This window comes from Scardinius erythrophthalmus (assembly GCF_964197995.2).
Source record: "Scardinius erythrophthalmus genome assembly, chromosome: 1".
NCBI classification, from domain to species: Eukaryota; Metazoa; Chordata; class Actinopteri; order Cypriniformes; family Leuciscidae; genus Scardinius; species Scardinius erythrophthalmus.
The window spans coordinates 38,733,144-38,760,928 of NC_138221.1; the positions used below are offsets into that span (position 1 = coordinate 38,733,144).

The 27,785-nt window shown below is 42.0% G+C and overlaps 1 protein-coding gene across 4 annotated transcripts; it reads left to right on the forward strand.

The window, feature by feature from the left end:
- The first annotated feature begins 1,096 nt into the window (after positions 1-1,096).
- Positions 1,097-27,427, forward strand: LOC308693124 (cytochrome P450 3A40-like). 4 transcript variants are annotated; one of them, XM_081369878.1, is made up of 13 exons: positions 1,163-1,370; positions 1,628-1,721; positions 1,822-1,874; positions 2,459-2,558; positions 2,664-2,783; positions 4,484-4,569; positions 4,787-4,935; positions 5,070-5,194; positions 5,289-5,376; positions 5,457-5,617; positions 11,121-11,347; positions 11,991-12,153; positions 12,275-12,720. In XM_081369878.1, the coding sequence occupies exons 1-13, from the start codon at positions 1,303-1,305 to the stop codon at positions 12,359-12,361; spliced, it is 1,521 nt and encodes a 506-aa protein (XP_081226004.1). In that variant the 5' UTR covers positions 1,163-1,302; the 3' UTR covers positions 12,362-12,720. The 4 variants fall into 4 exon arrangements, with proteins under 4 accessions (XP_081226005.1, XP_081226004.1, XP_081226006.1 ...); XM_081369880.1 differs by lacking the exons at positions 1,628-1,721; positions 1,822-1,874; positions 2,459-2,558; ... (7 more) ...; positions 11,991-12,153; positions 12,275-12,720 and adding exons at positions 22,634-22,727; positions 22,849-22,901; positions 23,167-23,266; ... (7 more) ...; positions 25,401-25,563; positions 26,720-27,427 and having other exon boundaries at positions 1,176-1,370; XM_081369877.1 differs by lacking the exons at positions 1,163-1,370; positions 1,628-1,721; positions 1,822-1,874; ... (8 more) ...; positions 11,991-12,153; positions 12,275-12,720 and adding exons at positions 14,191-14,356; positions 22,634-22,727; positions 22,849-22,901; ... (8 more) ...; positions 25,401-25,563; positions 26,720-27,427.
- Positions 27,428-27,785: the final 358 nt, after the last annotated feature.

The window sequence follows — 27,785 nt, forward strand, 5'->3', positions numbered from 1 at the left end:
ACAATTGATATGGATTGCAAGAGTAGATTGACGTTGTGAATTGAGTTTACTGAGTGTGATGAGTTTAAGAGTTTTCAAAATATATTTTTCAAATAAATATTTCTCTAAATATTACTGTTTCTCTACATTCACGTTAATTCATTGTCATTTCCACCACCACCCTGTCATTTCCATCACCACACACATTTTTTAAAAACATTTAAAAAGTTCTCATCACACATTAAAAATGTATCCACAATTTACGAGATCATGCTCTAATTAATATAAAAATTCAAGTTATTTATTTTCTTATAAGCTCTTGCCCTAACCAAAATTAAATTTCAGAGTGTGACAGGTGTACAGTTCACATTTGGTCCTTAGGGCAGTTAATTTATCTCATTGACAAATGTATAATTTTTGTACATTGTGGAAAAACTGATAAAACTAGTTACAAAAATGATCTTAGACAATTCTTGAGTGGCATAAGTTGTTCTGTTTTTAAATAACAGCTGTATATAGAGATGTGGTGGAAATGACATTTGTTCATTGCAGGTCGGAAAAAATGTAAAATATTAACAATTTCTCTTGTAATCTAAGTTTGTCCTCTTACAGACCTTAAAACTAGACAAATTATTTAAACTTATGAGACTGTGTTACGTGACTTTTGAACAAGTTTTTTTTATTCAACTTCACAAGCCTAAAAGTGCCCGTAGTTGAAGAAACGCCCATATATATATATATATATATATATATATATATATATATATATATATATATATATATATATATATATATATATATATATATATTTTTTTTTTTTTTTTTTTTTTTTTTTTTTTTTGAGATTTATACATAACCTAAAAGCTGAATAATAAGCTTTATTTCTGTTAGGATAAGACAATATTTGGGCGAGATACAACTAGGCTATTTGAAAATCTGGAATCTGGGGATGCAAAACAAATCTAAACACTGAGAAAATCGCCTTTCAAGTTGTCAATTTATGTTAACGATCGTCCTGCATTCACTCACATCGATTATTTTGACCCGTACAATTTATTGTTGGTTATTGCCACAAATATACCCCTGCTACTTGTGACTGGTTTTGTGATTCATGGTCACATTTGGTCCTATGATTGGTCGCCCTGCGCAACTTGTAAGCAACGCCCACTTCCTGATCATGCGCCGTATGACGTGAATAAAACTGATAAAACTGGATCAAACCAGAGCCCGTCTACGAATATTAGACATTCACTGATAAAACCAACAGCATCTGTGTGCAACTGTGCATTCGGACTTCAGCTGAAGCGGGAGAGACTGCTTACAATGATGGACCTGCCGTCTCTGTCTGTGACCTGGACCCTGGTGGTTCTGCTCATAACTCTCCTGTTTATGTGAGTATTGAAAAACAAAAGCAGCTCAAAGCAACCATCAGTGTTAGCCTATAGCTTTTAGTAAAGTAAGTTATCTATCTGTATTTAATATGTCTCTTTTTTAATTAGGTGTTGTCTTATATTTGTTTACTTTATCACACTGTACAGTTCATTTGTGCAAGATCTATATTTAGGCTAACGTTACATCTAACTTACATGTAATGGGGTCTCATGTGGTTGTTTGTAGTTTGATATCTCTGTAATTTATCACTCTGTAGTTATGGTGTTTGGCCACATGGATTTTTCAACAAACTGGGAATTCCAGGACCAAGACCTTGGCCTTTCGTTGGAACATTTCTCTCATACACTAAAGTAAGTAATTCATTATGTAATTTCTTTAGAATAATATAGGAACATGTATTAAAAAGACGCTGGATGTGCGTCTATATAATATCTATAAAATGTATTTTAGGGTTTTTACCATTTTGATATGGAGTGTGCTAAGAAGTATGGAAAAGTTTGGGGGTGAGTCTCAGTTATATATTTACTGTGTTAAAAGAATCTGATGAAAAGCTGTACTGTAATATCTGTCCTTAATATGTAATCAGATTGTATGTAGCCTAATACTTAAGTTCAGGGCAGCTCTGATGGCTAAATGAAGTGCTAGATGATAGTCTCTTCTACTCACTGAAGGCTGCATTTAGTTAATCAAAAATAAAGTAAACAGTAATCTTGTGAAATATTTTCACAGTTTTAAATGACTGCTTTCTATTTTAGTATATTTTATGTAATTCATTCGTTTGATGTCAGAGCTGAATTTTCAGCATCATTACTCCAGATCTTCAGTGTCACGTGATCCTTCAGATCATTTGCTGCTCAAGTAACATTTCTCATTATTATCAAGGATTTTATTATCAGTATTTCCATTGATAAATGGAAAGTTCCAGAGAACAGCATTTATTTGAAATATAAATCTTTTATTATAAATATGTAAGATTGTAAATGTCTTTTCTGTCTTTACTTATGGATGTAATGCTTTTGAATGGTAGTGTAGGTATTTGCCAGGATCACTGTGAATGCAAACTAATCATATTCCTTCCATTGCTCAGGATTTATGATGGAAGACTCCCAATACTGATGGTCACTGACGTGGAAATGATCAAAACAGTTATGGTGAAAGAATGTTATTCTACCTTCACTAACAGAAGGGTAAGCTCACCTTCGCAGTTATCCAGAAAGTTCCATAATGGCAGGAAACTGAGGATTCCTTTTACACTCCAGTAAAAAATATTTTCTTTTACTGCATTTGTATAGGAAATAAATGCAGACATGGCCGGCCCCTTTGCTGATGGAATAACTATAACTAAAGATGAGCAATGGAAGAGAATCCGTGGTTCACTCTCTCCGTATTTCACAAGTGGGCGACTGAAGGAGGTATAGAACAGGTCCTTAAAGGGCACCTATTATGCAAAATTCACTTTAACCTGGTGTTTGAACATAAATGTGTGTTGGCATTATGTGAGCAAAACCACCCTAGAATGATAAAAATCCACCCAGTAGTATCTCAGTAAATCATAAGCACTGTCTCCGAACGCCCTGTTCTAAGATTGCTCTCACTGTGACGTAGAATTGCGCTAAGCCCCACCGACGTGGTTTGATTGACAATCTGGTTTTGGCATAGACCCCACCCTCTGTGATCTGTACACCATCCTCCATTGTTTCAACGACAGCCGGTAATGTCTCCTAAGAAGAGTAACGTTAGGTGTTCTGTTGTGGGATGTAAGAATGGACATAGTAGTCTTCACTGACATCAGAGCCACTGAAAACGCAGCGGATGGATTTTATTTATGAAGAAAAGGCGCCACTTAAACTTCCTAAATACGTTTATGTTTGCGCGAATCATTTTCTGACTGACTGTTTAGTGAACGAGGGTTAAAGTTAATCCTCAAGTGTGGATCGTTGCCTACTGTTCGCGATCCAACGTCACCTCCAGAAGAAGTAAGTGTATTTTATGAGTAAATAGTCATTTCAATCGATGTCAGCCAGTTCAACAACAAATGCGTCTAAAGCTATTTATTGTCGTTGTCATAGGATGTCTCAACAAACAACGTCAGACAGTTTTATGTCACGTATCATTTTTTGCAGCAATTACAAATGTAAATAAATTAAGGTCTGCTCTATCTCCATAAACAGTAGCCCATATATAAACGTCTATCTCTCTGCAGCATATGTTTTCTGGTTCTGTAGCCATCTTCTCACATTTGCCACATAAGCACATGTGTGACAAGTAATTTCAACATGACGCAACAGCACCCCTGGCATAAATATAATTTAGTTTGTACTTAAGAAAAAAAAAATTGTTTGTACTTAGCAAACGTTATCACAGTATTTGTGCGTATGTAGTTTCAAAAAATTGCGCGAACGCTATCACAATTTGTGTGTGTGTGTGTGTGTGTTGCACATCCATAATTGCAAAGGGGACGCGATTACAACTTTGTAAGTACATAAATGTATCAAATAACCATTCCGAGACGTTTAGTCCATTCTCTTTTGTGTTTATTCTGTGCCGGTGCCTTTTCATCATCTAGGTCCAGCAGCAGGGCGGGGATATGCAGCTCATTTACATTTAAGGTGGTATAGCCCGAAACAGCTCTTTTTAAAACAGGCCCCAAAAATGACATTTTCAAATGGTTATAATAAATTAACTGTGGGGTATTTTGTGCTGAAACTTCACAAATACATTCTGGGGACACCCAAGACCAATATTACATCTTGTAAAAATGGGCATAATAGGTGCCCTTTAAAGGGATAGTTCAGTCAAACATGAAAATTTGAATAATTTACTCTCCTGTTGTTCTAAACCTGAATGACTTTCTCTCTTTTTCTCTTTTTTTACAAAAGAAAATACAGTGAAGAAATATTTTTGTGCTTTTTGTTCATAAAAATGGGGTCCAGTTTTGTTCCACAGATTTGGAACAAAGTTCTAGTCTCTCTGTGCTCCTTTATTGAAATTAAAATGTTTTTATTGCCAATACCTTTTATTATTTACTATTATAAAATATGTTTATGTCATCCTGTACTTGTTGCTCTCATGAGACTTATGTAATTAACACTTATTTTTAAATCTGTTTCAGATATTTCCCATAGCTATGACGCATGCTGATCGTTTTATTAAAAATATGCAAAAGCGAGATCACGAGCAGCCAGTGAAAATAAAAGAGTACGTTACATCTGTCTTTAAAGTGCATAACTTTAAAACATAAAGAGCATTCACTGTCAATCATGAACTTAACTTAATTTACATTTACTGTAAAACTTTCACTAAATGATTATCATTAGAATATTTCTTTCTAGTTGTTTTGTGTGTCAATGTAAACCACATGCAATGATGTGTAAATGATTTTTTTAAATAAAAAACGACACTATTTTTATTCCAGAGCTGTCGCTCCATACAGTTTGGATGTCGTCTCCAGCTCCTCCTTTAGCGTTGACATCGACTCCATAAACAACGCAGATGATCCTTTCGTTACGAACATCAAGAAGTTTTTCCAGTTCAGTCTGTTAAGTCCTCTTGTTCTGCTTCAAAGTATGTCATTTTTATAATAAAAATTGCTTTTGTTGTTGATTTGCATTCTAAATCAGTTGTCCATCTTTTTACATGATAAAATAATTACAATTTTAATATCTCAAAAACAAAACAAAAATATGTTGTTATTTCAGCATTTTTTCCCTCCATTGCTAATCTTTTGGGGAAAATGGGTATACGGCTTTTTTCAAGTTCGTCAATGGATTTTTTCTACAATGTCCTGAGAAAGATTAAGGATGAGCACAGCAAGAAATCAGATGTATGTTTGTCACCATTTCACTTTCCAACTACAGCTTCAGATTTTGAAGAGTTGTTGATGCCACAGTAGATTTTGACTTTGTGTTTTTAATCAGGGTCGGGTAGATTTTCTCAAGCTCATGATCCAGAGTCAAATATCTGATGATCAAGCTAAGGACACCACAAGTGGCCAACCAGTAAAAGGTTTGAGAGACAGTACAGATTTTACACATTTAAATGCATATGAACTTGTTTTCGAATATGCTGTTTTGTGAATTCGACAGGACTAACAGACCATGAGATTCTCTCCCAGTCCCTCGTTTTCATCCTTGGAGGTTATGAGACTACAAGCACCACTCTCACTTTCCTCCTCTATAATCTTGCGACTAATCCAGACTGCCTGGAAAAGCTGGTTGGGGAGATCGACACAAACTTCCCTCCTGACGTGAGCACACTGGCTTCTGCTCTGTTCACAGGTTTTGTGTAAAGCAGGGTTTCTGAACTCTGGCCATCAAGGTCCACTTTCCTGCAGAGTTCCCTATCAAGGCTACGGAACTTTGATTATGGTTGTTGTATATGGGAACTCCTCTCATCCTTCACTTCCGCTGAAATCTTATAGGCTAACACCAGCAGAGCTGGCCAATTGACACAAAATATGCAAATACTGAAACCCTGTTGCAGTATGATGCAAGTGCAGCGTCAATTCCACTTCAGAATCTCTCTCTTCACGCTCAAATCGTGTGCTAGAAAGCTGATACTACACTGACAACTTATTGGAATATTCGCCGTCGTCGAAGGTGCGCCAGAGATACTGCACTGTCTCCTGCATCCGATGGTGACTGTTTGCAACCTGTGCAAGGGCTCCATCGTGCCCCCAGATACGCACCTGTTTTGTGTCGCGTGCATGGGGCTGGCCCATGCTGAGTCAGCCCTCAGAGATGAAGGGTCCTGCGACCACTGCGTGGACATGTCCCTACGAGCTCTCAAGGCCAGCCGCTGGTAGCCCCCCCCCAACCGCGGAGTTGAGGTTCGACCCCCGGTGAGTTTCCCCGACCCCACCTTTAACCACCCCCCCACCGGGTGGTCGCTGACTTCGTGTCCTTCGGGGTGAGTGAGGAAGACGACTCCATGTCTCTGTCTGCCCCCGAGAACGACTGGGGTGCGGAGCAGGCCGCACTGCTGACGGCCGCGGAGCAAGAGACCCCGGCGGACCTGCAGGACGAGCTCTTTCGCATCCTCTCTAAGGCCGTCAAGGAATTGGACCTCTCGTGGAAAGCTCCCGATGACCCGTCGAAGAGCAAACTCGACACGTGGTTCCTCCAATCGAGCCGCCGTCAGGCCGCTTCGAGAAGAGGAACCCCATTTTTTCCTGACGTGCATGCGCACGTGGTGAAGTCGTGGGCGGCCCCGCAATCGGCGCGCACCCTCACTTCCACCCAGGCCATGTTTGCCCCCGTAGATGAGTGGCTGACGCCATTCGGGATCTTCGTTCGGCCACGGACCTCGCGCTCCTGGCCACCAAGCGTTCGGCCCAGGCGATTGGCCGTTCGATGGGGTTCTTGGTGGTCAGACACCTGTGGCTCACCCTGTCGGACATGCAGGAGGCTGACAGGAAGACGCTATTGAATGCACCGATCTCCCCTGCAGGCCTGTTCGGAGACGCCGCCGAGAAGGTCACCGAGCGTTACTCTGAGACCCAGAAGAAGGCGAAGGCAATGAGCCATGTTATTCCGCAGAGGGCCTCGCTCTCGCTTGTCTTCTGCCTCGGGCCGTCAACCTCAGGCTGCGGCCAGACAACATTCAGCGCCCCGCCCAGGACCGGATGCCCGTAGAGGCCGAAACGGCCAGTGGCAGGAGCGGGTAGCAAGAGGACGGCTCGGAGGAGCCCGCGCAGAAAACCCGCCGCGTCCCCCACGAGGCCCAAGCAATCGTCCTGACCGCTCGGGCAAGAGGAGAAGAGAGCGCTCTAAAGCACTTAGTCTCTCAGCGTTCTGCGAGCGACACGTGCAGTTATGTTGTGAATGCTGTAAATGTTGTTTCTTGTTCAATAAAGCAGACTACCACTTCACAAACAGAGCTCTTTTCCCCTCTTGCACCACACACTGTGTTACCATATACTGATGTCATGGTCAATAACCATAAAGGCACCTCGTGGGAAGCGCGAGGTGTTTGTTCCCAGCCCTTATATAACGGCGATGACCGCAGCGGCGATGACCGCAGGTTTAGATTGGCCCACACTCAGTCGTTTTCAGGCAGCGTGGGAAGCTATTCCGGGCATTTCACCATAGGTTTTAAATATAGTTCGGCACGGATACACACTTCAGTTCAAACGCAGACCCCCCCGCTTCCGTGGCATAATCCAGTCATTAACTTTGCCCCAAAACGCTCATGTGCTGAGGCAGGAAGTGTGCAGCTTGCTCGAGAAGAAAGCGATAGAACCGGTTCCCCCGAGCGAGCGGGAGAGTGGGTTCTACAACCGCTACTTCGTAGTGCCGAAGAAGGAAGGGGGTCTCCGCCCCATAATGGATCTGAGACCCATCAACAGAGCGCTTCACAAGTGCGCCTTCAGGATGACTACTCTGAAGCAGATACTGGCGCAAATTTGCCCCGGGGATTGGTTCGCTTAAGTAGATTTAAAGGACACTTACTTTCATATCCAGATAGTAAAGCGTCAGGCGATTCCTGAGGTTTGCGTTCGAGAATTCGGTGTACCAATACACGGTGCTTCCGTTTGGACTAGCCCTGGCTCCCCGAACATTTTCGAAATGTGTAGACGCAGCACTTTCACACCTCAGGTCAAGCGGGATGCGCGTCTTGAACTATCTGGACGACTGGTTGGTTCTCGCGCAGTCGAGAGAGACGCTGGTCAGCCATGTGGAAGCCCTCCTTCGACACTTGGAGATGCTCGGTTTGAGGGTGAAAGTTCAGAAAAGTGTGCTCACACCGAGCCAGACTACCACATTCCTGGGAGTATGCTTGGATTCGGTGAGAATGAGAGCGCGCCTCACCCCCGAGCGAGCGGAGGCTCTGAGTTCTTCTCTCGGTCTCTTCAGACCTGGCAGCCTCTCCCACTGAAAGAGTTTCAGAGGCTACTGGAACAGATGGCAGCGGCTTCTTCAGTGTGTCATCTGGGGCTACTGCATATGAGACCGCTTCAACACAGGCTGAAAGCGCGTCCCCCTGAGTGTGTGGTATTCCGGCCACAAGCGCATTATGGTCACCCGCGGATGCGCCCGCGCCCTGGCCCCGTGGAAGAACCCGGATCTTTTCAGCTCAGGTGTTCCTACCGGCATAGTGGCACGGCGCGTGGAGGGTCCTGACGGACGCTTCGTCCACCAAATGGGGAGCGCTCTGCTTGGGCAAGCCCACCTCGGGTCGGTGGTCAGAGAAGCAAATGGAGTGGCACATAAATCGCTTAGAGCTAAAAGTGGTCTCTCTAGCTCTCAAAGCTTTCCGGTCTCGGGAGCAGCGGCATGTGTTGATTCGGACCGACAACACTTCCGTGGTCTCGTACATAAATTGTCAAGGCGGTGTACATTCCAGAGCCCTATTCAAGCAGGTGGAATCCCTTCTGCTGTGGGCGGATCGGTTTTTCCTCTCGGTAAGAGCGGCTCACATCCCCGGTGTTCTAAATCGCGGGGCGGATATGCTCTCGAGGAGCGGGATTCCTCAAGGGGAATGGAGGCTTCACCCCGGGACGGTTCAGCTGATATGGAATCGTTTCGGCAGAGCGGAGGTCGACCTCTTTGCAACGAGCGAGAACACGCATTGTCAGATGTTCTTCTCGCTGTCCCGTTCCCCCCGGGAGATGGACGCGCTAACTTCGCGATGGCCGAAAGTCTGTCTCTATGCCTTTCCACCGGTAAAAATTTTGCCCGTGGTGTTGTGCAAAATCAGGGAGGAGAAGGTGGCGGTGACTCTGGTAGCCCCGAACTGGCCGAATCAGCCTTGGTTCGCGGATTTGATAGAGTTACTGGCAGGGCAGCCATGGGAGATTCCGCTCAGGAAGGACTTGCTGTCTCAGGCGAGCGGATCGATCTGGCATCCCAGCCCCGGGCTGTGGAGCTTACATGTGTGGCCGCTGCAGGGTCGCTGAGCGGGCTGGATGCACTGCATTTGCGAGTTTTGAATACCATCGCGGAAGCGCGAGCCCTGTCCACTAGGCGCCTGTATGCTCTGAAATGGGATGTTTTCTCAAAATGGTGTCAGGATGTCGATATAGACCCAGCGAGCTGTTCTGTGTCGGATATTCTACGCTTCCTTCAGTACAGGATGGATGAAGGGAGCCTACCATCCACTCTGAAGGTATATGTGGCAGCTATTGCCGCGTTTCACCCCCCTGTTGACGGACAGTCTATCGGTAGACATGCATCGGTGACACGGTTCCTCAGGGGAGCTAGGAGATTATGCTCTGCACGGCCGCCTTCGGTGCCGCCGTGGGATTTGGCTTTGGTCTTGGAGGCTTTGTCACGACCGCCTTTCAAACCCTTGGCTTCGATTGCCATTAAGGAGCTTTCGGTTAAAACGGCGCTGCTTCTCGCTCTCGCTTCGGCGAAGCGGGTTGGGGATTTTCAGGCTTTCTCTGTAAGTGAAGATTGTATTCGCTTTGGACCGGGAAACTGTAATGTGACTCTCAGACCGAGGCCGGGTTACGTCCCTAAGTCACTCAATACCCCGTTCAGAGAGTGGATTGTTTCTCTGCCTGCCCTGTCCGCTGAGCCATCAACCTCTCAGGGTTCGGATGCTCAGAGTGCTATTTGCCCAGTCAGAGCGCTCCGGGAATACATTTCTCGCTCGGCCGCTTTTCGTCAATCGGACCAGCTATTTGTGTGCTTTGGTGGGTGCAATAAGGGACGGGGGGTCTCTAAACAGAGGCTTGCTCATTGGATTGTGGACGCTATTGTTTTGGCTTATGAATGCCTGGGGCAGGAATGCCCCCTTAACGTCAAGGCCCATTCGACTAGGGCGATCGCCTCCTCGTGGGCCTGGACTAAGGGTATGTCTATTCAGGATTTATGTCTTGCGGCTGGCTGGTCTTCTCAGAACACGTTTGCCAGGTTTTACAAGTTGGATTTGCCCTCTGTAGCATCTCGAGTGCTTTCAGTGAGTTGACTGCATTACACAGCATTGAGAGAGCTGCTTTGCGCTTTGCTCATGAGTGGTTCTGTGTGCTATTGTGTATGTTTTTACTGTTGTCACCGCTATGCGCCGGCCTTCTCTTACTGTTGTTGTTGCCCTGTTGTTAGACAGTGCAAACTTTCCCCGGTTATACTGCTCGGGATATGCAAATTCTGGCAGTGTTTTGTGAGCTTGTGATTGGTTCCTTTGGACCTATCAGAGGTTAGAGGTTCGCTATTGGTCAATCTCGGCCTATCAGATGCTCGCATACTGGGGGGCGGTCTTGGTATTGGGTTCTGTTGTCAGTGGTTTGTTATGCTGCCACAGTGGGATTCTATACAGTTCCCATATACAACATCCGTAATGTCGAAGTTCCGTAGCCTTGATAGGAAACGTCTCCGGTTACTTTCGTAACCTCGGTTCCCTGAAAGCCAAGGAACGAGAAATTACGCTCGCTGTGTTCGCTATTGATTTTAGCGTTTTTGTTCGATTCTGAAGTGGAATTGACGCTGCACTTGCATTATACTGCAACAGGGTTTCAATATTTGCATATTTTGCGTTAATTGGCCAGCTCTGCTGGTGTTAGCCTATAAGATTTCAGCAGAAGTGAAGGATGAGAGGAGTTCCCATATACGGCATCCGTAATGTCTCGTTCCTTGCCTTTCAGGGAACCGAGGTTACGAAATCAGTGTTGGAGGTAAACTCTGCAGGAAAGTGGATCTCGGGGGCCAGAGTTCAGAACCCCTGGTGTAGAGAAACTATTTTAAGGCATTTTTAGAATTTAGAGTTCAGCTGTTTTACTTCGACATATCTTGTTTTGTTTTTTTCAGTCTCCCATCACATACGATGCATTGATGAAAATGGATTACTTGGAAATGGCCATCAACGAATCAATGCGTCTCCTTCCCACTGCCCCGCGCTTAGAGAGGGTCTGTAAGAAGACTGTGGAGATCAATGGGGTGACGATACCAAAAGACACTCTGGTTACAATTCCTACATATGTTATATGTCGTGACCCGCAGCTCTGGGATTCTCCTGATGAGTTCAGGCCGGAGAGGTGATGTGATTCATCTATCAGACAGTAGCAATGTTTCCATCCAAAGCTGCAAACCTGCGATCTAACTTGGAATATCGCATAAAACATTTGCAAATAAAGCAGTGTTTCCATCCCATGTGTTCAAGAGAACAAAATTGTTACTTCCTGGGAATTTGCTGCCAAATATCTGTATGTAATAAAAATGTAAGTTGCTGCAATCGGGGAAGCCACTGTGGCTCTTTTTCCCTACATCATAAATGATGGTGCAGAATAAATGCAATAAACATTGTCATGTTCGGATGATGGTGTTTGAGATGCTGTGCAATGACATTTCTCCGCTGCTGAGGCAGTCACGTGAGGGATTTTTTTTTTTTTTTTTTTTTCATATTGAGGGATTTATTCAATAAATGTGTTTTCATCGTTTCCATGCATGTCTTCTTATTGCATAAAAAATGTATCCGCTTCAGTTAAACGGTTTTCTTTAATGCACATTTTTAGAATTTATGCACGTTAGCATTATCCAAAATGCAATATTACAAAACTGCACATAAAAGTAGGTGGATGGAAACTGAGCTACTGATGCTTTCTGAACATTTCCTTCACAACCACAATTTTTCTCACTTCAGTTTTTCTCACATTTTTTCTCTCAAATATTTCTCTGCAGGTTCAGCCCGGAGAGTAAATCAGAGGTTAACCAGTACACTTTCATGCCTTTTGGACTCGGACCTCGAAATTGCATTGGAATGAGATTTGCCCTAATGATCATGAAACTTCTTGTTGTGAAGCTTCTGCAGAACTTCACTGTGGAAACAAGTAAAGAGACACAGGTTGGTACATTGACTGTCATCATATAGACAATCAGGAATGTTTGGCAGACTGTGCTTTGCCTCTAAATTTAACACAAATTTACAAATGCACTATTCTTATTTTTCTCTTGTTTGTTTTCAGATCCCTCTAGAGCTGAATGTTATGTTTCAGCCGAAGGTTCCAATCACACTGAAGTTTATACCAAGATCTCACAAGGAAAAATCATAATTAAAATACAGAACATTTCAATATAATTCTGTATAATATTTTATACAAAGTTATATAGCATTAGAAAAACTGCATACAGAATTGTTTCATTTTAAATATCATACTGTACATACATTTACAAATGTAAATTGCAAAATTTACAAATGTAATTTAAGAAGAATTGAAGAATTGTCTTTTGACATGACAATTCTCCTGTGTGACAGATAGCCTTGATCTCATATATAATATTGGGTAATTATACTTATGATCATATATGATATGGTAACCACACAAATTGTAAACAATTGTTCTGGACTTTATATATATTTTAGATGTATTGTATAAAGCGCTATATAAATAAAGGTGACTTGATTCCCTCATTTTAAATAAGTTCTATTAGTAGAAACACCATAAGAACTAGCTACATGTGTGATGTGGAAAATATGGTTATTGTCAACAGTGTAAAGTTTTCTGTGTCACTGGTGACTGTTACAAAGGGCTGTTATGCAACGATCACATCAAAAATACTAAATGTGATTGGAAGCAAAGCATTCACACACCTGGAGTGCCCTCTGTACAAATCTACAGAGTGGCACACAATTGAGATAGTTTTCTTGTCAATAATCAAGATTTGATTTGTTTAATCTGGCAACATCATCCCATATTGAGTGAGAGGTATCAATTCGTATGTGAATACCTTATTATGTTTTAACAGATTCAACTCCAAAACAATCCCTGGATACAGAAACTATCATACGCAGTCCAGCAGCCTGTTTTGTCCCACTACTACTCATGAAACAGCCCGAGGTCTTTCACCTTCTCATTTTGTCCAATGGGTGTCACTGTAAATAGTTCAAAAAACAGTGTTAATGTTATTGTGTGCATTGGTATGTTTTATGTAGTCGCAGATATCAAACTCAGGCCTTATTTTCTTCTAAGGTGAGTAAAATGAAGTGATAGTAAATTTGACACTTTTAAAGGGATAGTTCACTTTGAAATTAAATTTTGGTATGTTTTAGCTTACCTCAAGTGCATCCAAGATGTAGGTGTCTTTTTTTCCGCAGTAGTTTCAATTTCGATATTTTTAGGTCAAACCGTTCTTGTCTGTCAGTCATTTCATGCAGGTCTGTGGTCACTGTCTCAAAGAGCATGCACAGAGTTCAAATTAAAACAATTTCCCATCATCCACAGAACGCAGACTGGTGCATAAACATATACACTAGATGCCGCTTAAAGACATTCGTTCCAATGAACTGCCGTAGACAAGGCGACATCTAGTGTATATATCTATACACCAGTCTGCGTACACGTCACACTCTAGGATGCGCGCACGCCCTCAGATCACTTGGACGTGGCTGTGTATAAGAGTTAAAAACGAAATACTGTTCATTTTCTCACACAAACCGCTCGTTTTGTGTCTTAGGCCATCAATGTGTACTTATGATGGGGAATTGTTTAATTTGGACGATGGGGAATTGTTTTAATGCTCTTTGAGACAGTGACCACAGACCTGCATTAAATGACTGACAGACAAGAACGGTTTGACCTATAAATATCAAAATTGAAACTACTGCGGAAAAAAAGACACCTACATTTTGGATGCCCTTGAGGTAAGCTAAAACATACCAAAATTTAATTTCAAAGTGAACTATCCCTTTAAGATGAACCTGTTTTTGTTAGAAATAGCCTACTTTTTGTGCTTCGTAGTTTCATTTATGTTTCTTATCAAATTAATGGCTTTAGCCACCATTGCTGCCAAGTGCAGGTACCACCGATAACTCGAAACGTAAGTAAGTGTCATAACCTGTCGATTTATTCCTTATTTGGTCGCCCTTGCACACCTGTAAACCACGTCCACTTTCTGATCATGCGCCGTCTGACGTGAATGAAACCAACAGAATCTGTGCAACTGTGTCAGGAAGAGACTGCAGACTTCGCTTGACTTACAATGATTGACCTGCTGTCTCTGTCTGTGACCTGGACCCTGGTGGTTCTGGTCATAACTCTCCTGTTTATGTGAGTATTTCAGAAAATGTCAATGCAACCATTTTATAAGCGTTATTCTGTGTTATTTTTGTTTTATATTAGGATACCAGGGATAAACGTTTGTTGCTTAATCGTACATCTTCATTCATATTTACTGAATATAAGTATTTATTTAATATTGCTTATTAAAAACCTGTTAAAGATAAACATGTTTGTAGTGCATCTTCAACGTGTTTATTGCTACGTTTAGCGCGAAAATACTAACAGCTGAGTATCCTCTGTCGTCATAGTTATGGTGCGTTCAACCTTTGGTAAATTTAACCATACAAATACTGTAAGTAAAATACACATTTTTAAACAACACACAAGCACAAATTAACCGTGGTTTTACTACACTAACTAACCATAGTTGGTACTTTAGATTTTGGTAAATTGTTGTTGTGAACTTGTGACCCTTGATTGTTTATGTTGCTGCCCTGCTGGCCAGGTCACTCTTGTAAAATAGATTTTTAATCTCAATGAATTTGGATCTGGTTGAATAAAGAAATTAAAGTTTAACTATGGTATTTGTAGTAAAACTGTGGTTATACAAAGGATAATCAATCCGCCAAGAAAGGGTTACTACACTTTTACTGTAAAACACATGGTTAATCTCAGATATATTGTATTTACAAAGTCGTACTTATGAGTGGGAAACTCAGAACTGTCTAAGCCCAGAGTTTTTATTTTATTTTATTTTATTTTATTTTTTAGGGCATGTCAGGTGGACACAATTGATGCAGCAATAGTACTGTACAATTATGATAGAATATGGAAAGATTAATCAGAATCAGAAAGAGCTTTATTGCCATGTGTACTTGAGTGCACTGCACACACAAGGATTTTTTCTTTGTAGGTACTGAAGCTTTCAGTGCACTCGCACAAATAAAAAGTATAAAGGCACTGTAAGGTTTAGTCATCGTAAATATATTTACAAATTATGAACATATACAGTATTTTGAATGATATGAATAAATATCAACTGAATTTACAAAGATACTAATCTAGCAGTGGCGTATTGCACTTACAGGCATGTGCCTTGGGAGACATTGAACTGTTTAAGAGGGAAATCAAGCGTAGCATCAGTTCTGGTTAGTCAAGCTCGCATCAGCTGACTCTCAGCTAATCCACATCTACCTATAGGAATAAAACACCAATCACAGCATCCATAAATAAGCTCCTTCAACAGCTATCGCGTTTCTCAGGAGCTAAATACCCTCCTCCATCCCCAGCTCCTCCTCTCTCCAGTCAGGATTTGACCTCTGATTTCCCTTTGAATCAGATTAAATTCTCGAATTATGTTGTACACTGAAATATTGAATTAATGATAGTACAGTAGTACAGGTCCTGGAGGGTGGGCAGGGGAGCACCAATTATCCTGTCAGCAGTCTGGACTGTCCGCTGTAACCTTCTGATGTCTGATTTGGTTGCTGAATTTGGTAGCAGTTATAGAAATGCATAGAACCGACTCAAAGACAGCTGAGTAGAACTGTGTCAGCAGCTCCTGTGGCAGATTGAACATCCTCAGCTGGCAATGTCTTGTACTTGATGTTCCTCAGGCCTGTCAAGACTGACACTGACACCTGACTTGCGGAAGACCACTCCAACTCCTACCGATCATGTACTGTGTCTGTCTGTAGTAGACGTTAGGAATTCTCTATCCTGAGTTAACCAACGGAAAGTTGCAGGGCCTGACAACATACCTGGCAGGGTGCTCAGAGAATGTGCTGATCAGCTTGATCCTCACGGACCTCTTCAACATTTCCCTGAGCCAGACAGTTGTTCCTGTGTGTTTCAAGACAGCTACCATCATCCCTGTGCCAAAGAAATCATCTGTGTCCTGTCTGAATGACTACCGGCCTGTTGCACTTACACCTATCATCATGAAGTGCTTCGAGACGCTAGTCATGAAACGCATAAAGAACAGTCTTCCCACCACACTGGACCCATTTCAGTACACATATCGTCCCAACCGTTCAACAGAGGACGCCATATCTGTTACCATACTTCTGTCTCTGACTCATCTAGATAAAAAAGGTGGTAATAATAATAATAATAATTTGTTACATTTATATAGCGCTTTTCTAGGTACTCAAAGCTCTTTACATGGAAGGGGGAATCTCCTCAACCACCACCAATGTGCAGCATCCACCTGGATGATGTGAAGGCAGCCATATTGCGCCAGAACGCCCACCACACACCAGCTAATAGGGGTTATGCGGAACGCCCAACGTTTGAACCGGAAAACAGGTATAAGCATTTCCGGTTTGCACTGCTGTACGCATCTGCAGCGGTAGGTGATCTCTGAGGTAACTTATTTTTCGCTTTTTTAGAATACAATTCTTATTTCTGTTTTAATTAAAATGTCACGAATGCTTAGGTATCAGAAAAAAAAAATTTAAAAAATAAAATGCAGTCTTCATTTGATTGTTTTAATCGTCTGCGAGCAAATATAAAGGGTTAAACTACTGATAGCATACAAGAAGTCTAAACTTAACTTACTGATAGTTAGCTAACTCTACATCGGGTGCCATTAGCAAAAGCTGCATATACTAACTTACATACCTTCATAATCATGAATAAATGAGGAGGCGTAAAAACTTAAATCCTTTATCTAACGGAGTACTCGGGGCTCTGGACGTCCGTTTGGCAATACGATGCACATCTGAAATGGATAGAATGGGTAGCTCCTGTAAACACCGGCTATAAAAGTTCGCCATTCCTACGCTGTGTTTACCTCAGTAGCTGACGACCGGAAGTAGTTATACCCGTTTTGTAGAACCCGGAATATGTTCCGCATAACCCCTATTGGTGGAGAGGAGACAGTGATGAAGCCAATCAGTATATAGGGATGATTAGGAGGCCATGATGGATGGAGGCCAATGGGCAAATTTGGCCAGGATGCCGGGGTTACACCCCTACTCTTTTTCGAAGGACATCCTGGGATTTTTAATGACCACAGAGAGTCAGGACTTCAGTTTAACATCTCATCCGAAGGACGGTGCTTTTTGATAGTATAGTGTCCCCGTCACTATACTGGGGCATTAGGACCCACACAGACCACAGGGTGAGCACCCGCTACTGGCCTCACTAACACCTCTTCCATATCGTCCTGTAAGAATTGAGAAATTAGGAAATGCCGCCGGACAGTCTGGTTGAAGAGACCCTGAGAGAGGACAAAGGACATCTCTGAAAATTAGCATTCAAACTCACCATTAGTGAGGCAAAGTCTCACCTCAGAACACATCTCTCCCCCTTCCTCTCACATGCTGAGACCACATGTAAATCATGGCCTCATCTGTCACGGTGTCAGGTTGTGTTCTCCAGGTGTCCACTAGATGTCCTCCTTCCTCACAGTGTCTGTCACATTTTGAACTACATTCCCCACGATCCTTGTCTCATCATTGCACTCAGCTGTCCCTTGTCATTAAAGGAGAACTCCGGTCAATTTTAACATTTTTTTGTACATTTGGAGTGCTGTCAATACAGAGAACAACGACAAAAATCGGTGTTGCCTACACTGTGTTCTTTTTAAAATTTGCACCCTGTTGACTTCAATGGGGCAAGTTTTAAACCAGCTTTTAGCCTCTTAACATCCTTGATGTGTCATTACAAGTGCACAGCTAATGTGAGTGATTCCTTCAGAGTGATCACGGGTGAATCTGACTGCAGTAGATGTGAAAGATATTAATAAAAATAATGTTATTTCAGCCAGAGGCTGTTAAGAGGCTAAAAGCTGGTTTAAAACTTGCCCCATTGAAGTCAACTGGGTGCAAATTTTAAAAAGAGGATTACACGGTGTAGACAACACCGATTTTTGTCATTGTTCTCTGTATTGACAGCACTCCAAATTTACCAAAAAATTAGCCCAATGTTAAAATTGACCGGAGTTCTCCTTTAATCATTGCACTCAGCCAATTCCCCTTTAGCATTGTCATTTCCCTGTGTATATAACCCTGTCTGTTTTAGTATGTGTCACGGAGTCCTTGTAATTATCACGCCACTTCCAAGTTCTGTTCTTGCCTGTTTTTCTTGTGTCTATTTATGTTGGATTGCTATCTTGGTTTTGACCCCTGCATGGACTGTTTCTGAGTAACGGATTATCCTCATTAAAAATACATATTGCAATTGGATCTTCTCTCTGTTTCCTATGTGTGGATCATGATAGAAGGACTCCGTCACCAAGGATCCAGCGGTATGTTTTCCGGTGTTTCTTCCCCAGCCACCGAGCGGGAGAGAAAGATTTGTTTTAAGGGGACCCGCCTAGTCATTTTTCGTGGGACCCGAGGAGGTCGCAGAGGAGTGAGTGGTCGAGAGGAGATCCAACATCACTCTCCACCATGGCCCCCCTTCGACCCTGGGCTCATGAGGGAAGGATCGGAGCCGCCGTCTCGCCATCGCGTACGGAGAAGGGGGAGGAGGCACACGTCTGTTGATCCAGAGACTGTTCATGTCACGTCTGCCGAGCCTGTGTCTTCGGACAGGATGGCCCCCGCCGAGCCTGTTCACGTCACGTCTGCCGAGTCTGTGTCTTCGGACAAGATGGCCGCTGAAACGTTATTGGATTATTTTTCTATGCTATCCAAGATCCTAGAGATTCCCAGGAGTGTTCATGTCATGTCTGCCGATCCAGAGACTGTTCATGTCACGTCTGCCGAGCCTGTGTCTTCGGACAAGATGGCCGCTGCCGAGCCGGATCTAGTGTCTGTGGACAAGAGGGTCGCCGCCAAGCCTGTTCACGTCATGTCTGCTGAGCCTGTGTCTTCGGACAAGATGGCTGCCGCTGAGCCTGTGTCTTCGGACAAGATGGCCGCCGCCGAGCCGGTGTCTGTTCCTGAGCCGGTGGTGTCTGTTCCTGAGCCGGTGGTGTCTGTTCCTGAGCCGGGTGGTGTCTGTTCCTGAGCCGGGTGGTGTCTGTTCCTGAGCCGGTGGTGTCTGTTCCTGAGCCGGTGGTGTCTGTTCCAGTTCCTGAGCCAGTGGTGTCTGTTCCAGTTCTTGAGCCGGTGGTGTCTGTTCCAGTTCTTGAGCCGGAGCCAGTGGTGTCTGTTCCAGTTCCTGAGCTGGAGCCGGTGGTGTCTGTTCCAGTTCCTGAGCCGGAGCCGGTGGTGTCTGTTCCAGTTCCTGAGCTGGAGCCGATGGTGTCTGTTCCAGTTCCTGAGCCGGTGGTGTCTGTTCCAGTTCCTAAGCCGGTGGTGTCTGTTCCTGAGCCGGTGGTGTCTGTTCCTGTTCCTGTTCCTGAGCCAGTGGTGTCTGTTCCAGTTCCTGAGCCGATGGTGTCTGTTCCAGTTCCTGAGCCGGTGTCTGTTCCTGTGCCATGGCCGCCTGAAGGGTCGTCTCCTCCCTGGCCGCCCGAGGGGTCGTCTCCTCCCTGGCTGCCCGAGGGGTCGTCTCCGCCGTGGCCTCCCGATCGACTGTCTGCTCCGCCCTGGCCGCCCGATGGACTGTCGTCTCCCTCCTGGCCGCCCGATGGACTGTCGTCTCCACCCTGGCCGCCAGATGAACTGTCACTCCCTGTCCCCGTTTCCCTCCATGGACCTGGCCCCCCATCCCTCCCCCTGATCCTTCACTGTTCTGCCTCCCGCCTTGGACTCTTGTTTTGTGTTGTAGTTTTTGTCGTCTTGTAGCGTCTGGTAGCCGCTCCATAGAGGGGGGGTTATGTCACGGTGTCAGGTTGTGTTCTCCAGGTGTCCACTAGATGTCCTCCTTCCTCACAGTGTCTGTCACATTTTGAAATACATTCCCCACGATCCTTGTCTCATCATTGCACTCAGCTGTCCCTTGTCATTAATCATTGCACTCAGCCAATTCCCCATTAGCATTGTCATTTTCCTGTGTATATAACCCTGTCTGTTTTAGTATGTGTCACAGAGTCCTTGTAATTATCACGCCACTTCTGAGTTCTGTTCTTGCCTGTTTTTCTTGTGTCTATTTATGTTGGATTGCTATCTTGGTTTTGACCCCTGCATGGACTGTTTCTGAGTAACGGATTACCCTCATTAAAAATACATATTGCAATTGGATCTTCTCTCTGTTTCCTATGTGTGGATCGTGATATCATCAGCAATAACGATGAGTCGGCATATAGGGAGGAGGTGTACCAGCTTATGGTGAAGAGACAATCTCTTAGTAACATTTCTTAATGTTGATAAGACTAAAGAGATGGTTGTCGACTTTAGGAGAACCCAAGCGGACCACTCACCACTGCACGTCACTGGAACAAATGAGGAAAGATTCAAAAGCTCATTCATGTGCACATGTCAGAGGACCTCTCCTGGACTCTTAACACCACCTGCCTAGTCAAGAAGGCCTAGCAGTGTGTCCACTTTCTGCGGAGGCTGAGGAGAGCCAAACTTTCTTTTCCCATTCTCACCTCCTGCTATAGAGGGACGATAGAGAGCGTCCTGACCAGCTGTCTCACTGTGTGGTACGGGAACTGCACAGCTTCCGACAGCGGATTGTGAGGACAGTGGAAAAGATCATCGGGATCTCTTTACCCACTATAGATGCTTCATTCAACAACCGCTGTATCCGCAGAGCCATTCATGAGGACGACACCTCTCATCCCTTTCATGGATTGTTCAGCCTTCTGCCATCTGGCAGAAGGTATTGGAGCATCCGTGCCACCACCAGCAGACTTCGTAACAGTTTTTTCCCTGAGGCAGTCAGATTACTCAACACCTGGCTGCCTCCCAATACTCATCTGGGTTAGTTGAACACCTAACCAAGTAAACATTCATATCAGTATACACACACTAAACCAGTAAGACTCAGTACTACTGCAAACTGCACTTACATAAGGTAGCTGCATCAGTCACTTTACTAGTATTGCTGCTATACTTGTGCTGCTATGCCATAAAATATTCATAGTCCATGTTTACAATTTATAGTTATATTCAGTGTATATATTTATTTATTTTATATATGTGTGGTATGTATATATGTGTGTGTGTGTGTATACAGAGTATATATAATATATATATATATATATTAAAAAATTATTTATTGTGTATTTGCACTTATGTAGTCTTGCTAAATGTTCCGTGGTGCACCATGGTCCTGAAGAAACGCCATATCGTTCCATTGTATACATGTTATATAGAGGAATGACAATAAATATGCACTTGACTTGACTTGACTTGACTTGACACACGACTGTTGGGTAAACTGTTTTTCAGCTTTAATTAATTTTACAGCACCTTCATAAATGAAATAAAAAGCAAAAACACTGCATTGTGCATTCTTTATTCGTCATTTTGTAGAAGTAAACTTAAAGCAGCACTCAGTAGCTTCGGGATTTCTTCGCTGTATTCTCGCTTTTTGCTCGCAGGTTTCTCTCTAGAGCTCCCCCCACAGCTTCGGAATAGATATTTGACAACACTGTTGTAAAAACTCGTTGGTGATTCTCAGACACCAGAGGCTATAGATCAACGACATCAACGCAGATGGGACATTCTTTAAAACGTCTTCTTCATGCGAACAGCGTGAGGGAGCGCAATAATGACAGCATTTTAGCAGATTTCTTTTGGCCGTAAAGCAATTGTTTACATCGCGAGACCTGATATCACGCGAGACTTCTTGACGCGGCGGCCGGCGGCCCGCCGGCTCAAAGTTGCAAGTGCGTATTTTCCGCTAACGGGCACCAGGGGGGTGCGAAACAACCACCATTCAACCCGAAATAAGTAATATAACCATTCCAATGACTCCGAAGTTGTTCAGTTAAGGTAAAAAAAGTTCTTAGTTCACCTTTAAGAAGTCTTGCTGAATCTTTTGTAGAAAAGGTAGATCACCATCTTGCTCCAATCAAAATATTTTGAACTCATCTGATGTCGTTATTTATTGACTTACCAAATCGTAATTACAAAATTCTGAGGACTTCAAAATTCTGAGAATGCACCATAAACCCACTTGAATGTTATGATTTTTACAGAGTTGCATTTTATTTTAGTTTTCATCATAAATATTTGGTCCTTTATTTATTGAAAAGTGTTTTAACGTCTTCTACTGAAAATTACATATAAATGTGTAGTTGAAATTTCATGCAGTGATAGCTCTAGAACAACACATTCATTGAGAGACTGTATGGAGTATGTACTTCATACAACAGAAATCTAAATGTGATTAAAAAGGTGATAAAAATGCTTCCTTCCTGTCCCAGTTTGACGGTTAAAAAAAAGTCTTGTCACCCTAATCTATATCTGTTTTTAATGTGTCTCAGCTTAGTTCGTATTTGTTTGTAGTGTTATAATTACATAATTTATCACACTGTAGTTATGGCGTTTGGCCTCATGGATTTTTCAAAAAACTGGGAATTCCAGGACCAAGACCTTGGCCTTTCGTTGGCACACTTCTCTCATACAGTAAAGTAAGTAATTCATTATGTAACTGTTATAGAATAATGTAGGAAGGTGTAATTATGTTAGAGCTTTTTGTTTTTGTTTTTGAATCTCTCATTGAATAATTATCTATATGCAAATGTGTTTTAGGGTTTGTGCAATTTTGATATGGAGTGTGCTAAGAAGTATGGAAAAGTTTGGGGGTGAGTCTCAGTTATATATTTACTGTGTTAACATCAAATTGATAATACTTATACTATAAATTCATATTTATATATAATATTTGTCATTCCAGCTATATATACATCAATACAGTGGGATGAAATGTAATTTTACTCTATGGATGACATTTATTCAAATTTGAATATAAATGAAGAAACTACAAACTAGAAACAACGTCATCTATTATTTTATTATTTGCCAAGATCACTGTGAATGCAAACTTAATATATTCCTTCCATTGCTCAGGATTTATGATGGAAGACTCCCAATACTGATGGTCACTGACCTGGAAATTATCAAAACAGTTATGGTGAAAGAATGTTATTCTACCTTCACTAACAGAAGGGTAAGCTCACAAACACCGTTTTGTACCACGAAAGTGTTATTATGGCAGTTCAGATTCAGTAAAGGTCATAATTCTGTACAGATTAGAAAAACAGACCTGGCTGGCCCCTTCGGTGACGGCATAATTATGGTTAGAGATGAGCAATGGAAGAGAATCCGCAGTTCCCTCTCCCCGTATTTCACAAGTGGACGACTGAAGGAGGTATAGAACAGGCTCATAATATGAGCTGTATCATATATTGGAGTCTAGTCCCAGTATTTTTACAGAACAGTAAAAACAATTAGTCGTCTAGAGATTAAAATAGAAATGAGGCAAAGCCAAATTCATTTTATTGTTGCTCTTATAACATTTGCGTAACTAACACTTATTTTTAAATCTGTTTCAGATGTTTCCTATAGCTGTGACGCATGCTGATCGTTTTATTAAAAATATGCAAAAGCGAGACCACGAGCAGCCAGTGAAAATAAAAGAGTGTGTTACATCTGTCTTTAAAGTGCATAACTTTAACACATAAAGAGCATTCACTGTCAATCATGAACTTCACTAAATTTACATTTACTGTAAAACTTTCACTAAATGATTATCATTAGAATATTTCTTTCTAGTTGTTTTGTGTGTCAATGAAAACCACATGCAATGATGTGTAAATGATTTCTTTAAATAAAAAAATGACTCTATTTTTATTCCAGAGCTGTCGGTCCATACAGTTTGGATGTCGTCTCCAGCTCCTCCTTTAGCGTTGACATCGACTCCATAAACAACGCAGATGATCCTTTCGTTACGAACATCAAGAAGTTTGTCCAGTTTAATGTCTTCAATCCTCTCTTTCTGCTAATACGTATGTCGTTGTTTATATAATAATCATAGAAATTGAAAAGAGACACAAATAATGAATACATTTTCTTATTTCAGTTATGTTTCCCTCTTTTGCAATTCTTTTGAGCAAATTGGGAATAACTCTTTTTTCGAGGTCGTCTATGGATTTTTTCTACAGTGCCCTTAGAAAGATTAAGGACGAGCGCAAGGAATCAGATGTATGTCAGTATTTCACTTTTTAACACTCTTAAAAATAAAGGTTCCAATAGGATGTTTTTGTAGAGATGCCACTGAAGAACCATTTCAAGTTCCCCAAAGAACCTTTCAGTGAACAGTTCTTAAAAGAACCTTTTTTTCTTAACTTGAAGAACATTGGTAAAGGTTCTTTATGGAACCATAGAGTACAATAAAGAACCTTTATTTTTAAGAGTATAGTCACTCTCACTGTTGTTTAGATCTGGCAATGATGGTGATGTCACTGTTTTTAATCAGGGTCGGGTAGATTTTCTCAAGCTCATGATCCAGAGTCAAATATCTGATGATCAAGCTAAGGACACCACAAGTGGCCAACCAGTAAAAGGTTTGAGAGACAGTACAGATTTTACACATTTAAATGCATATGAACTTGTTTTCGAATATGCTGTTTTGTGAATTCGACAGGACTAACAGACCATGAGATTCTCTCCCAGTCCCTCGTTTTCATCCTTGGAGGTTATGAGACTACAAGCACCACTCTCACTTTCCTCCTCTATAATCTTGCGACTAATCCAGACTGCCTGGAAAAGCTGGTTGGGGAGATCGACACAAACTTCCCTCCTGATGTGAGCGCACCGGCTTCTGCTCTGTTCACAGGTTTTGTACAAAGAATCTGAAGCACATTTAGAGTTGAACCATATGCATTGGACATATCTTGTTTTTTTTTATTCTTCAGTCTCCCATCACATACGATGCTTTGATGAAAATGGATTACTTGGAAATGGCCATCAACGAATCAATGCGTCTCCTTCCCACTGCCCCACGCTTAGAGAGGTCCTGTAAGAAGACCGTGGAGATCAATGGGGTGACGATACCAAAAGACACTCTGGTTGGAATTCCTACATATGTTTTATGTCGTGACCCGCAGCTCTGGGATTCTCCTGATGAGTTCAGGCCGGAGAGGTGATGTGATTCTGATGTGAACATTTCTTTCACTGCCACAATTTTTCTCACTTCAGTTTTTCTCACATAATGGATCTTATAGCATGTGATTTATGCAGTTTACTAAACCACATGCCATATTTAAGCTAGAATTGCTTAACTGAAAGTCTCTCAAATGCAGGTTCAGTCCGGAGAGTAAATCAGAGGTTAACCAGTACACTTTCATGCCTTTTGGACTCGGACCTCGAAATTGCATTGGAATGAGATTTGCCCTAATGATCATGAAACTTCTTGTTGTGAAGCTTCTTCAGAACTTCACTGTGGAAACATGTAAAGAGACACAGGTTGGTACATTGACTGCAGGGCCGGCGCTCCGCACACGCACATCACGCACTGCGCGTAGGGCACCAAGTGATTGGGGGGGCACCAAAAAATCTGGGTCGTGAAAAAAAAGAAGCGTTTTTTTATTTATTTTTATTTGGTGATTTTCGTTTTTTTGCAGAATCTGTTAGTTTTACAAGCCTCTGTATGTTTGAGATAGCAGTATTGGTATATTTAAAAGCGTACATTTTGATTTTGAAATCGGCTTGTTTTTCGGAGATTCTAGCACGCAGTAGGGGCGTGTCATTGTCTGTGTGTATTTCCATACTGAATAAGCCGGCGTGGCTACTTATTATGCAGCGCTCTGGCCGGCTCTATCTGATTTCAAAATTCAATGACGATGGACGCAAATAACATTACGATGTCCAGCAATCGATTTAAATAGTAGGTTACATGGGGTTTAATTTGTCGTTTAATGATATGTAGCCTAGTACATGTTGTCAGTCCCAATATATAGATCCGCCATCTAAATTAACGTGTATCTCAATGGTCCAGTGGTAGAGCTTTCGCCAGCTGTGTCATAGGGTGTGGGTTCAAATCCGCCCTTGTATAGGTTTTTTTTTTTTCTCGTATAGTTTTTTTTCTCTCATCAAAACGATTAGGCTATGTTCATCAGTGGTTGTATATCAAGCAGGGACAAGCAAACGTTTGCATTATGTTTTGTGATTTCAACAGAATGAATAGAGAGTATTCGCAAGTTGTTTTCACTCAACGCGCGCTTCAATCCGTTGCGTTGCGATTGAAGCGCGCGTCGAGTGAAAACAGTGCGGTGTGTGCGCGAGCCACGCGAGAAAACTCCGTATCCGTAGTGCTACTGATCGCGGCGGCAACGAGCACTTGATTTAAAAAAACACATTTCAGCGCTAGTATCTTATTTAAAAAACGAACAAAATGAATGCTCTGCCAGTTAACTGGAGATTTATTTATTTGTAGAATTGGTCCATTCGTGTCGCGAGGGGGAGTGGGGGGGGTACCACCAAGCATTTGTGCCTAGGGCACCCAAATGGCTAGCACCGGCCCTGATTGACTGTCATTATTTAGAGTTCGTATACACTATGTCAGACAGACTATGCTTTTCTTCTTGAATTAATGAATATTTTTCTCTCTTTTTTTTTCCAGATCCCTCTAGAGATGAATGTTGTTTTTCAGCCGAAGGTTCCCGTCACACTGAAGTTCATACCAAGATCTCACAAGGAAAAAGACATATTATCATAACATCAGAATTATTTTACCACATAAAATGTGCCCATGAGAGTAATACTTCCTGTGAAAATGGGCATTTTGCTGTTCATTGCACCCGGAAAGCCCATAATACTGAATCCAGTGTCTTCCAATTTCAGTTGGAAATGAAGACTGAACAGGAAGAGATTGTTTGTTTTCTTGCCACTTACAGCCTTAATTGAGCGCCCATGCCCTGGAAAACCACAAGTATAAAACAGAACCTAAAAAAGAAAATCTTTTTTCAGCATTGGCAGTTATTTTGCCAAAATGGAGTATACATTAAATTACACTAACCCTAATTTATTGACATTGATGCTCTTTTAGATATCTGGCTACTTTTAACATTTTAATTAAGACTAACACACTATTTAAATTTACTCTGTTATAAAAATGAAATTGATTTAATTCGATCTAATAGGACTCTCCTCAAAGGGTTATTTACTGTATATCCACTTAATCAAATAAAAGAATTAATATATATTTTGTTAGATAATACACATAATGGTTTAATGGTTGAATATTTTCAGTTGACCTCAGCACTGAATGTGATGTAGCCAACAGTAATTCCAATTTACATTAAAGCCTTCTTCCTCATTTCATCTTTACAAATGTTCTTGTCTTTCTGTGACACGTGAGAAGTTGCATGTGCAACCTTGGGTAAACTAAAATGCTTTTCAGCATTGTTGGGACAATATTATAGGGTCAAGACCTTTGTTGCAAAACCATGGTTTCATTTTTGCGAAATCTGGTAGCTTTTTTTTTTCCACTTCCTGCTGACTCATCTTCCAACAAACTGATTTTTTTTGTTTTGACCTAGAAATTCTTTAAACTATTGCCTGATCTTAATCAAAACATTAAAGGATCCCATAAAAATGACAAAGACAGGAAAATAATATTGTTAAAGGTTTTGGTAAAATAATCCAGAAGGCCAGGCAGGCCAAGTTTATAAAGTCCTTGTAGGATT